The following is a 12347-nucleotide window of genomic DNA, read 5'->3' as shown; positions in this document are numbered from 1 at the left end:
GAAGCAAAAAACTCATTTAGGGCTTCCCCTACCTCCTCAGACTCCACACACAAATTCCCTATGCTATCCCTGATCGGCCCTACTCTTTCTTTGACCATTCTCTTATTCCTCGCATAAGTGTAAAATGCCTTTGTGTTCTCCCTAATCCGTTCTGCCAAGCCTTTCTCGTGCCCCCTCCTGGCTCTCCTCAGACCATTTTAAGCTCCTTCCTTGCCTGCCTGTAACCCTGTAGAGCTGAGCTTGATCCGAGCTTCCTCCACCTTATGTAAGCTACCTTCTTCCTTTTGACGAGAAGCTCCACCGCTCTCGTCATCCAAGGTTCCTTTATCTTACCATTTCTTGCCTGTCTCAGAGGGACATATTTATTCATCACTTGCAACAACTGTTCCTTAAACAGTCTCCACATGTCTACAGTGCCGTTACCATGGAGAAATTGCTCCCAGTCCATGCTTCCTAACTCATGTCTAATCACATAATAGTTTCCTCTTCCCCAATTAAATATCCTCCCATTTTGTTTAATCCTCTCCTTCTCCATAGCTATGTAGAATGTGAGGCAGTTGTGGTCACTATCACCAAAATGCTCTCCCACCACAAGATCTGATACCAGCCCCGGTTCGTTTCCGAGCACCAAGTCTAGAATGGCCTCTCCCCTCGTCGGCCTGTCAACGTACCGAGTTAGGAAACCCTCAGATATCCACGTCCAGCTTTCCTGTGAGAGCCAAGGCTCCTCTCTCAAGGACACGTTTGGCCCTCAACAAATGGGGCGCTGCAGCGACATTGGTTCTAGTGCGGTCAATGGAAACTGATTTCATCATCCTTTGGTTCAGAATCACTGGGGGTCACTCCCTCGGTAACCCAGGTTATATCAGACTCCGGAGGTGAAAGCAGATAATCCAGAGGAGCAGTCTTTCAGGTCAAACACAAGAGCATCTCTCCAGGCTCATAGAATCCCTACAGTGTGCGGAAACAGGCCCTTCGGCCCAACATGTCCCCACCGACCCTCTGAAGAGCAACCCACCCTGACCCATTCCCCATATTTACCCCTGACTAATGCACCTAACCTACACATCCCTGAACACTGCAGGCAATTTAACGTGGCCAATCCGCCCTAACCTGCACATCTTTGGACTGTGGGAGGAAACCCACGCAGACACGGGGAGAACGTGCAAACTCCACCCAGACAGTCACCCGAGGCTGGAATCGAACCCGGGTCCCTAGCGCTGTGAGGCAGCAGTGCTAACCACTGAGCCACCGGCTCAGCACACAGCAATCTCTCCTCATGTCACCAAAATGCTCTCCCACCACAAGATCTGATACCTGCCCCGGCTCGTTTCCGAGCACCAAGTCTAGAATGGCCTCTCCCCTCGTCGGCCTGTCAACGTACCGAGTTAGGGGAGAACATGCAAACTCCACCCAGACAGTCACCCGAGGCTGGAATCGAACCCGGGTCCCTAGCGCTGTGAGGCAGCAGTGCTGACCACTGAGCCACCGGCTCAGCACACAGCAATCTCTCCTCAGTTACTGGCTGAGGATTCTGTGATCCTCCTCACCAACGTGGCCATGGGGTCCTCGACATCCAGAGGATGGATAGGCTCCCCCCTTCCCGGTGTTAGGTCTCCTCTGACAGTGCAGCACTCCCTCGGTGCTGCACTTGTTGGGGACTTGTGGTGGGTGGGGGGAGGAGGACGTGTCTGCCGAGAGTTTGTGCTCAAGTGGATCTACTTAAACCAGAATGTTCAGACTCTGAGTGGAGAGGCAGCCACCGAGATACGGCTGGCAGTAGAGCTCACGCCCTGCCCCCCCATACAATGACAAGGCTGGAAATTAACTGGCAGTGCCTCACCCACCTACCCCTTGCCCCACATCAAACCTTCACCCTCTACTCTACACCGTGCCTCAAGGAGGACACGGGTGCCGCCTTGGTGGGTTCAGCAGTGTGTCCCCATTCCCCACCCCCTCCCTGTCCCGTCAAATGCTACCACCTCGGAAACAGTCACCGATACATTTTCGTTCCCGATTCCGCTCAGCACATTCAGCAGATACCACCCCCATTCCGGAGCGGGATGCCACTTCCGTTCCAGAGCAGGACGTGGAACAGGCTATAAATGGAAAGGACTGAGCCCAAAAGAAACCCAGAGTCCAAGGTCGGCAGGCAGGAGGCTGGGGGAACACAGCAAGCCAGAAGGTGGAGAAGTCAACATTTCAGGTGTAACCCTCCTTCAGGTCTGGGAAGGACTAACACTTAGGCAGCACCAGTGCATTAGTCACGGATAAATATAGGACAGAGGAATGGGTCTGGATGGGTTCATCTTCAGAGGGTCGGTGTGGACTTGTTGGGTCGAAGGGCCTGTTTCCACACTGTAGGGAATCTAATCTAATCAAAAAGCACTTTTGCACCCCCCCCCCAGACATTTCTAGGGAGTCTAGGATGGTGCTGGAAAAGCACAGCAGGTCAGGCAGCATCCGAGGAGCAGGAGAATCGATGTTTCGAGCAAACGCCCTTCATCAGGATTCCTAGATCGTCGCTCAGTGGTTAGCACTGCTGCCTCATGGAACCAGGGACCCCCCCGGGTTCGATCCCAGCTCTCTGTGACTGTCTGTGTGGAGTTTGCACATTCTCCCCCCGCGTCTGCGTGGGTTTCCTCCGGGTGCTCCGGTTTCCTCCCACAGTCCAAAGATTTTCGGGTTAGGGTGTGATAAGTTGCCTGTAGTGTTCAGGGATGTGTAGGTTAGGTGCGTTAGTCAGGGGGTAAATGTAGGGCAATGGGTCTGGGTGGGTTACTGTTCGGAGGGTCGGTGTGGACTTGTTGGGCCGAAGGGCCTGTTTCCACACTGTAGGGAATCTCTGATAGTCCATTCCTGAAGGCAGGTTGGTGAAGGATAGAGCCGAAGCCAGATTTCACACGGGTTAACGCATCGCAAAGGGTTACACGTCGCAAGCATGCAGCTTCTAACCCGAACAACCACACTTTCAGTCAGTGTCTTCTTTATTGTTCTCCGGTGGGTGCCCAGTTAATGCTCTCCACCTGCATACAATTAAGCATAATTAATATACAATGAACAGTGAGCGTTTCCCGAGCAGTGATTAACCCCCTGAACTGTAATCACTGCTGTTCGACAGGCAAAACCCAGCAATCAGACAGCTCACTGCAAGGGCTCTGAAACAATGGTGAGGTACATCAGCAACTCCATCTGGGATGGAGGAACGTCCCACTCTTTATGTAACACAGTTAAAACGGGAGCCCGAGGGATTTACAAGCCCAGGCTGATCCTTTCCCAGGGGGATTCCAGTTGACAAGCCCACAACTCACTGACAGGTTATACCGTTCGAAATCGGAGGCAAATCTTTATTCTGTGACTTTGGCTGCTCCTGGAAGGTCTGTTCTTCCTTGTATCGATTGCTTTAGTGTAAGTAATGGCCGATGCTGTTTATTAGGGGTTCTGTGGTCCTTTGGACCACGAGATCTAGGTTCAAGTGCCACCAACTCCAGAGATGTGTCAGACCATCCCTGAACAGGTTTGGTTAGAGAGTGTCGACAGTGTTGGACAGAGTTCTGAAGGACAGGAGCTCAGGTTCACAACGAACACCAAAACAGCACAGAAACAGGCCCTTCGGCCCTCTAAGCCTGTGCTGTGCTGCCACACACCATACTAAAGCTGTCTTCACTTACAGTATCCGTATCCTTCTATTCCCTTCCGATTCATCCAGGTGTTTCTTGAAGGCTGCTATTGTACCTGCCTCCACCACTTCCTCTGGCAGCGCCTTCCAGACACTCACCACCCTCTGTGTGAAAAAACCTGCCTCGCACATCTCTTTTAAACCCATCCCCTCGCCCCTTGAACCTGTGTCCCCTAGTAATTGACCCATACGCTCGGGGGAAAAAGCCTCATACTTTCCATTCTATCCACGCCATTCGCAATCTTATCAACCTCCATCAAGTTGCCCCTCAACCTCCTGCATCCCAGTGAAAACAAACCCAGTCTATCCAACCTTTCCTCGGAGCTAAAATCCCACATACCAGAGGCAACACCCTTCTAAACCTTTTCTGTACCGTCTTCAAAGCATCCACACCCTCCTGGTCGTGTGGTGACCAGAACTGGACACAATATTCCACGTGTGGCCAAATTAAGGTCCCGTAAAGCTGCAGCATAACCTGCCTATCCTTATACTCAATGCTCCTTCCAATGTCTGACCACTGGGGCACAGACAACCTCACACAGGGTAGCTCACATCTTCAATACCTTATCTGGGCCCGACATGATACTAATTGTTTAAGTTCACTTGAGAATGCAACTTTTTAAAACAGTTCTGCAATTTACATATGGAAGAACTGAAACCAACATGGTCATTCTAAGAGATGAGAGACTTAACAAACTATCCAGGTCTTTTTCAATATATAATTTCAGTTATATCACACTGTAAACTTTGGCTATAAATTCTGTGTCTTACAGTCTTATTCTCCACAACTAACTGATGAAGGAACGTCGCTCCAAAAGCTAGTGCTTCCAATTAAACCTGTTGGACTATAACCTGGTGTTGTGTGGTTTTTAACTTTGTACACCCCCAGCCCAACACCAGCATCTCCACATCATGCCTTACAATGAAGGCAACTATTCCATCGGCCTTTTTATTAATTTTTGTTTATTTATTGTAGAATCAGAAATTGGCTAGCTGAAAGAAGACAGAGTGTGGTGTTTGATGGGAAATGTTCATCCTGAAGCTCAGTTACCAATGGTGTGCTGCAACGATCTGTTTTGGGGCCACTGCTGTTTGTCATTTTTATAAATGATCTGGAGGTGGGTGTAGAAGGATGCAGATGTAAATTTGCAGATGACACTAAGGTAGGCAGAGTTGTGGACAGTGCTGAAGGATGTTGTGGGTTACAGAGGGACATACATAAGATGCAGAGCTGGGCTGAGAGGTGGCAAATGGAGTTTAATGCGGAAAAGTGTGAGGTAGTTCACTTTGGAAGAAGTAACAGGAATGCAGAGTATTGAGCCAGTGGTAAAATTCTTGACAGTGTAGGTGAACAGAGAGATCTCGGTGTCCAGGTGCATAAATTCCTGAAAGTTGCCACCCAGGTTGATAGGGTTGTTAAGAAGGCATATGGTGTGTTGGTGTTTATTGGAAGGGGAATTGCGTTTCGGAGCCACGAGGTCATGCTGCAGCTGTACAAGACACTGGTAAGGCCCCACCTGGAGTATTGCATGCAGTTCTGGTCACCGCATTATAGGAAGGAGGTGGAAGCTTTGAAAATGGTTCAGAGGAGATTTACTAGGATATTGCCTGGTATGGAAGGAAGGTCTTATGAGGAAAGGCTGAGGAAACTGAGGCTGTTTTCATTACAGAGAAGGTCGAGAGGTGACTTAATTGAGAGATATAAGATAATCAGAGGGTTAGATAGGGTGGACAGGGAGAGCCTTTTTCCTTGGATGGTGATGGTTAGCACGAGGGGACATAGCTTTAAAATGAGGGATGATAGATTTAGCACAGATATCAGGGGAGTTTGTTCATTCAGACAGTAGTTGGGGCATGGAATAGCCTGCCTGTAACAGTAGTAGACTCGCTGATGTTAAGGGCATTTAAATGGGCATTGGACATACATTTGGATAATAATGGACTGGTGTAGGTTAGATGGGCATCAGATTAATTCCACAGGTCGACGCAACATCGAGGGCCGAAGGGCCTGTACTGTGCTGTAGTGTTCTAAGTTCTATTTGTCCCAACCAGGTGGGAATCTGCTGATAGAAAGTCTCCTCGAGAGGGTGGTGCTGGAAAAGCACAGCAGCTCAGGCAGCATCTGAGTCGTCGACCTTTTGGGCAAAAACCCTTCCTTCCCGATGAAGGGCCTATGCTCCTTCTCCTGCTCCTCGGACGCTGCCTGACCTGCTGTGCTTTTCCAGCGCTACATTCTCTACTCTGATCTCCAGAATCTGCAGACCTCGCGCTCTCCTGACGTCTCCTCTACTCTGGGAGAGCAAGCAGACAGTTTGGCGAGTGGTTTGAGGAATACTTGCCTCTGGGTTTAACCCTGAGCCTTCAGCCACTTCCCAGTCCAAGCATCCTTTCTTCCCACAGCCTGAGCCCACGGCTCTGTTAAATGGAAGGTTACAGAATACAGGGTTTGTGACAAATTAACGGATGTGGGAAAGCCGTAAAACAAAGTGGAAATTTATCAAACTGAAACAACGTTGTGTGAGCTGACAGTACGCCCAGCCACACCCCCCACCCCGCCATACCGCGGTACCCACTCTCTCTCTCAGGGCCTGCCCGGGGATGTAACCGTGACGGAGAGACAGACAGGCCTCCTCCCTAACCCGCGGTACAGACCTGCAGATTACCACCCTGGCCAGGCCCAGGAGCAGACCCACGGCAATGCCCTTTGACTGGTCCACCCCTCCCCACCCTGGTTGCCAGTGGTTGAAGCAGCCAAAACGGCAGCACCGTCAGAAAAAAATACCCCAAAACGGGCCGCGAACAGAAGCACTGCATGTAAACGTCATACACATGGCCTGGCACCCAGTAAACTTACTCATAGACTCATAGAGATGTACAGCACGGAAACAGACCCTTCGGTCCAACCCGTCCATGCCGACCCAGATATCCCAACCCAATCTAGTCCCACCTGCCAGCACCCGGCCCATATCCCTCCAAACCCTTCCTATTCATATACCCATTATAAGGTCACCCCTCAGCCTCCGACGCTCCAGGGAAAACAGCCCCAGCCTGTTCAGCCTCTCCCTGTAGCTCAGATCCTCCAACCCTGGCAACATCCTTGTAAATCTTTTCTGAACCCACACAGGACTCTCTGTCCCCGATCCCGATGGAAAGCAGGAGGATCCCTCTGCAAAAGGCTCGCCACCTGCCAGAGGGTAAAACAGGACGCTGCGATGAGGCAGGTGAAGGTGGGGAAATGGAGAGTGTGCATCAGCAGCCATGCACAGGGATAGGCTGTACACTCTTCCCCTGACGGGCAAGGCTGAAAGGAGAGAGCCTCATCTTTCTATCTGGTATACTACAGAGTTCAGGGCTCAGAACTGAGTTCGCCACTTGCCAGTTGTAAACTGTTGCAGGGACAGAAAGTTTTCCATTAATAAATGGTCACCAGTTTACAGACCAATGAGCTACTTGTTGCCGGCTGGAACACTCAATGGCTCTAGCCTGGCTGCAAACCAGGTTTCTACTACCGCGCGAGCAAGCAGCTGTGTAAACAATGCTTCCAATGAGGGTCAGGAAACTTGCTTTGACAAGTCACTGCAATGTTTGATTTTTAGTTGTTCCTCTCCCATTTCAATCCGAGATGAAAAATACCCCGAGGTACAAGACGTGGTCGTTATTATTATTATTATGTGTTTCTCATGGACTGGGCGTAAAACCGTGTGCAGGAGTTGAAGACCTGCCTACTACCAGCAGGCATTTCAAAATGATGGCCACCCACACAATATTTCACTTCTAGACGTCATGCACAATTAGACACCCATCTTTAGAGTGATTTTTCGAATCTCTAACACTGATATATTATATATATATATATATATGCGCTCACCTCCAAGATATTTTTTAGTCTGACAGGGATCAAGGAATGAGATTAGCAATGGCCCATCCTGTAACCCTTTCCAAGTCCCTGTTCCTCTTACCTTACCTCTTACGGTCACCTGGCATCTCATCATTGTCCAACGTGGCAATATCACAGGCAGGAAAACCTCGAGATGGTTCAAACCAGTCAGAATTCGGTTTATTCTCAGGTGCATTTGAGTTACAAAAGAACAGGGAAAGGTCCACAGCGTCGCCAAGGCACAGTGCCACCTTGGGTACAAAGTACCTCAGTATAAATCTTAGGAAAAAATAATGGAGAAAATAAAGAAACGAAGTTACATCAAAGGCCAGACATGGACAGCAATCCAACGGTGGGAAACTGCCCCTCAGGACAGCCAGGTGCTGCTTTCCCCTTGAGGGCCAGGTTAGTTTGACAGTCAATGAGTGACCATTGAACTCGGTCTTCACTGGAACCGGGTGTTAATGAAGTCCTCTCGGTGCCTGATGCTGCTGCGCTCTGTCAGGCAGAAGGTCATGTCCCTCTGGCTCCTCCTCAGAATGCTGTTGCCGCTCTCCCAGCCCTTTGCCTCCAACACTTGCCCTCTTTGCCCACTCCAGTTGGGCAGGGCGTAGTGTGCTAGGCCGCATCCTGGCTGGTCCGTACTGCCAGGGGCCCCCTGTGACCAATCCCAGCAGCAGAACCTCACCTTCAGGAGGGCATTGGCCTGATCATGGTGAAGCAACGGGCTGCATTACATCTGCACTTAGAACGTAGAACATTCTAGTACAGAACAGGCCCTTCAGCCCTCGATGTTGTACCGACCTATCAAGCCAATCTGAAGCCCACCTCACCTATTCCAAGTATGTCCATATGCCTATCCAATGACCATTTAAATGCCCTTAAAGTTAGCGAGTCTACTCCTGTTGCAGGCAGGCCGTTCCACGCCCCTACCTCTGACACCTGTCCTATATCTATCACTCCTTTTGGAGCTGAGTCAGGAGGCTAAATAATGGAATCATTAGCCATACTCACAGAATGACCCTTGCCTCCCAGTAACCATCCCCGTAAGGTCTCCAGCCCCTCAAACACAGCAGGAACCTCGGCGTCCTGGCAACTGCGAGGGGAGAAGGATCCCTACAGTGTGGCAAAAGGCCATTCGGCCCATCACGGACCCTCCAAAGAGCATCCCACCCAGACCGACCCCATCCCTCTAACCCTGCATTTCCCACGGTTAACCAAGAGGGATACGGACCGTGCTGAGGCAAAAGGTGTGTACGTTAGCAAGGCATCCTATTTCTTGGTGGGCCGAAGGGCCTGTTCCTGGGCCCGACTGTTCTTCGCTCCTTTTGAGTGTTGACATCCCGGCTGCTGGTCCTGGGCGACCTGCAGAAAGATTCACACCATCCCGGAGAGGGTCCTGTCGGGGGGGTACCCATTAAACACTGGCACTTCCCTGCCCGACCTGCGGAAGGACAAGGTCAGGTTTGTCGCTGGAACACAGTGGGCAGCCAGTGATAGAGAGGCCTGGTGAGTGACGTGGCGTTGAAATTGGTGAGGGGGAGGTGGGTGGTGGGGGCGGAAGTGTGGGCGAGGTGGACAACGCTTCGGTATTCCTCCGAGAGGTTCTCTCTGCCCCTTCGACCCTCCCCCCCCACCCAACACTCCCCTCAGCAAATCCCATCCGGGGAGCAGGACTCGTATTCGGAAAACGCGCCTCGGAGAGTCAGCATCCATCCCTCTGAGGGCTTTTAAGGATCGCTCGGGGAGGGCAACCATGTAGTGTCTGTTTGGAGCCAGACGGGCTGCAGTGTCTGAGGGCTTGTGTTCAGTCCTCGTTTCACCTGGGGCTCCTTGCTGTGTTCAGGGCAGGCTGACACATTGCTCTGCAGCTCTCCCAACCCAACAAGGCCAGTGCCCCACTCTGTCAGAGGTGAACCTGCGGGAGGGCCTGTGGCATATTTGGAAAGCTGCTTCTGAGAGAGAGAGAGAGAGTGTGAAAGAGAGAGAGCGGGAGAGAGAGGTCTGGACGAATCTGCTGGGTGGAAATGAACATCCTGCTGCGTACATTTCTGACTATCAATTACGTGTTGCTAACCCACTGGGAATGTCCTGCAATTAGAGGTTAAAGTCCAGGTCGCTACTCCGAGCAGCTCTTGGGGAGAACAGATGTGGGGCCCTTCCCTGTTAGCCACTGAACTTGGACGCTAGCTTTTTTAAAATTGTGATTTAAGCACGAGGACCCCCCCTCCTCCCACACCCAAATCTCTCTGTGCTGCTGTCTCTCCCCTGTTTAAATAATATTCACCTTTTCTGTCCTTCCTGCCGAAGGGTTGCTAACCCACTGGGAATGTCCTGGAGTGAAAGGTTAAGCTCCAGGTCGCTACTCTGAGCAATTCTTGGGGAGAACAGATGTGGGGCCGAAGGAGGTGACCTCACCTGGGACAGCAGGGAGAATCGAACTGAATACAGAGGAAACGCGAGTATCCGAACGACGTGGGCGGGGAGTAAATTGTTCGGGTCATCGAACGTTCGGGTAACACAGTTACCCGGGAGGGACCTTGCGATCTTGTCCGGATAATCCAGAATTCGGATAATGGAATGCCAGGTCATCGAGGTTCGTCACTGGTCGCTCCGCGAAAACGCACGAATTCGCCGTGACGCGACTGACGAATCCGGAACTCCGTTGCCAAAGCGCAAATTTTTAAAAACGTGAGTTGGCTGTAACGTCGCCAACACTTCAAGCGCTGTCTCTAAAGCAGGAGTTTTCTACAACACACGGGGCTGCGCAAGAATGCAATCACCGCGTTACAGACGGTCTGCCTGAAGTCACATCGAAGAGTTTACAAGTTGCCACTCACGATACCATCTCAGGTACAAAGGTACTCAGGTACTGCTTCTCCATGACCACCTGATGCTCGGAAAGCTAGTGTGCTTCCAATTAAACCTGTTGGACTATAACCTGGTGTCGTGTGATTTTTAAATTCTTAAGAATTTGTTCTTTAAGGGAAACACAGTTGGAAAAAGAAAAATTTCCAGACTTGGGGGTGAAAAACACAATGAAGAAAGAGACGGGAGAGGTAGGGTGCGGCGATGGGAAGCAGGCGGGCTCAGGGGTCTTCTGGAACCTTCCACCTGCCAGGCCGCCGCCGCCATCTTGCTGTTCGGAGGATGGTGTGTGTGGACCATGCCAGGCATGCAGGCCCACTGGGATGAGGGAGGGGGTGGGAGGGCAGGCTGGTGGGCGAATCAGAAACCTATGTTTGGATGGTTTGAAACCAAGAGAAGGTGACAGAGAGACGTGCGGGGGCCTGTGGCAGGATGCTGGAGAGGGAATGGCAGAGGTGGGGTATCGTTCAGTTTGCAGGGAGAGGAGGGACGGAGAGGGTTAATTCGACGGTGAGGAGGGCGACGCCTCAAGGTGGCAGCAGAGTGGGACCCTCCGGCCGCAGTATGTCCCCCTCGCCTGCTTGTTCTTCTCTCTCTTGCTTTTCCCCCTTTTCCCCCCTTCTCTCAGCTGTGGACGCACAGCTCCAGCCTGCGAGTCCCCACACCAAAAGTGGGGATGCCAGTGACCAGTTGGCAGATATGGTAACTCAGTGGGTAGGGACAGGGGCCTGGTGTGGGAGTGGGGACAGTGCCCTGGTGTGGGAGTGGGGACAGTGCCCTGGTGTGGGAGTGGGAACAGAGGTCTGGTGTGGGAGAGGGGAAAAGTGCCTGGTGTGGGAGAGGAGACAGGGGCGGGGACAGTGGCCTAATGTGGGAGTGGGGTCAGGTCCCTTGTGTGGGAGAGGGGACAGGACCCTGGTGTGGGAGTGGGGACGGTGGCCCGGTGTGGGAGTGGGGACACGGACCCGCTATGGGAGTGGGGACAGGGCACTGGAATGGGAGTGGGTACAGTGGCCTGGTGTGGGAGTGGGGACAGGGGCCTGGTGTGGGAGTGGGGACAGGGGCCTGGTGTGGGAGTGGGGGCAGGGGCCTGGTGTGGGAGTGGGGACAGTGGTCTGGTGTGGGAGTGGGGACAGTGCCCTGGTGTGGGAGTGGGGACAGTGCCCTGGTGTGGGAGTGGGGACAGTGCCCTGGTGTGGGAGTGGGGACAGTGCCCTGGTGTGGGAGTGGGGACAGTGCCCTGGTGTGGGAGTGGGGACAGTGCCCTGGTGTGGGAGTGGGGACAGTGCCCTGGTGTGGGAGTGGGGACAGTGCCCTGGTGTGGGAGTGGGGACAGTGCCCTGGTGTGGGAGTGGGGACAGTGCCCTGGTGTGGGAGTGGGGACAGTGCCCTGGTGTGGGAGTGGGGACAGTGCCCTGGTGTGGGAGTGGGGACAGTGCCCTGGTGTGGGAGTGGGGACAGTGCCCTGGTGTGGGAGTGGGGACAGTGCCCTGGTGTGGGAGTGGGGACAGTGCCCTGGTGTGGGAGTGGGGACAGTGCCCTGGTGTGGGAGTGGGGACAGTGCCCTGGTGTGGGAGTGGGGACAGTGCCCTGGTGTGGGAGTGGGGACAGTGCCCTGGTGTGGGAGTGGGGACAGTGCCCTGGTGTGGGAGTGGGGACAGTGCCCTGGTGTGGGAGTGGGGACAGTGCCCTGGTGTGGGAGTGGGGACAGTGCCCTGGTGTGGGAGTGGGGACAGTGCCCTGGTGTGGCCAGGGGCCCGGTGTGGGAGTGGGGCCAGGGGCCTGGTGCGGGGGTGTGGACAGGGGCCTGGTGTGGGAGTGGGGACAGGGGCCCGGTGTGGGAGTGGGGACAGGGGCCCGGTGTGGGAGTGGGGTGGGGACAGGGGCCCGGTGTGGGAGTGGGGACAGGGGCCCGGTGTGGGA

The 12347-nt window shown here is 53.0% G+C and overlaps 1 protein-coding gene across 1 annotated transcript; it reads right to left on the bottom strand.

Annotated features, from left to right (window-relative positions):
* Positions 1-2783: 2783 nt before the first annotated feature.
* LOC122541528 lies at positions 2784-10148 on the bottom strand. The gene is made up of 4 exons (XM_043678355.1): positions 9844-10148; positions 7644-7835; positions 6019-6094; positions 2784-3026 (listed from the first exon to the last, which is right to left on the bottom strand). Exons 1-4 carry the CDS (start codon positions 10146-10148, stop codon positions 2988-2990), a joined length of 612 nt encoding a protein of 203 aa, XP_043534290.1. The 3' UTR covers positions 2784-2987.
* Between the last annotated feature and the right edge of the window lie 2199 nt (positions 10149-12347).

This window comes from Chiloscyllium plagiosum, chromosome 37, assembly GCF_004010195.1.
Source record: "Chiloscyllium plagiosum isolate BGI_BamShark_2017 chromosome 37, ASM401019v2, whole genome shotgun sequence".
NCBI classification, from domain to species: Eukaryota; Metazoa; Chordata; class Chondrichthyes; order Orectolobiformes; family Hemiscylliidae; genus Chiloscyllium; species Chiloscyllium plagiosum.
The sequence above is the reverse complement of the archived record's forward strand: the minus strand, read 5'-3'. Positions and strand labels throughout refer to the sequence as shown.

Coding starts and splice junctions, on each gene's coding strand:
- LOC122541528 (XM_043678355.1), bottom strand. CDS start 10,148: ATGACCTGGCATTCCATTATCCGAATTCTGGATTATCCGGACAAGATC. Junction 7,836..9,843: donor CGGCAGGAAGGACAGAAAAG/GTGAATATTATT, acceptor TTTTTTCCTAAG/ATTTATACTGAGGTACTTTG. Junction 6,095..7,643: donor ATGCCAGGTGACCGTAAGAG/GTAAGGTAAGAG, acceptor TCCATTTAACAG/AGCCGTGGGCTCAGGCTGTG.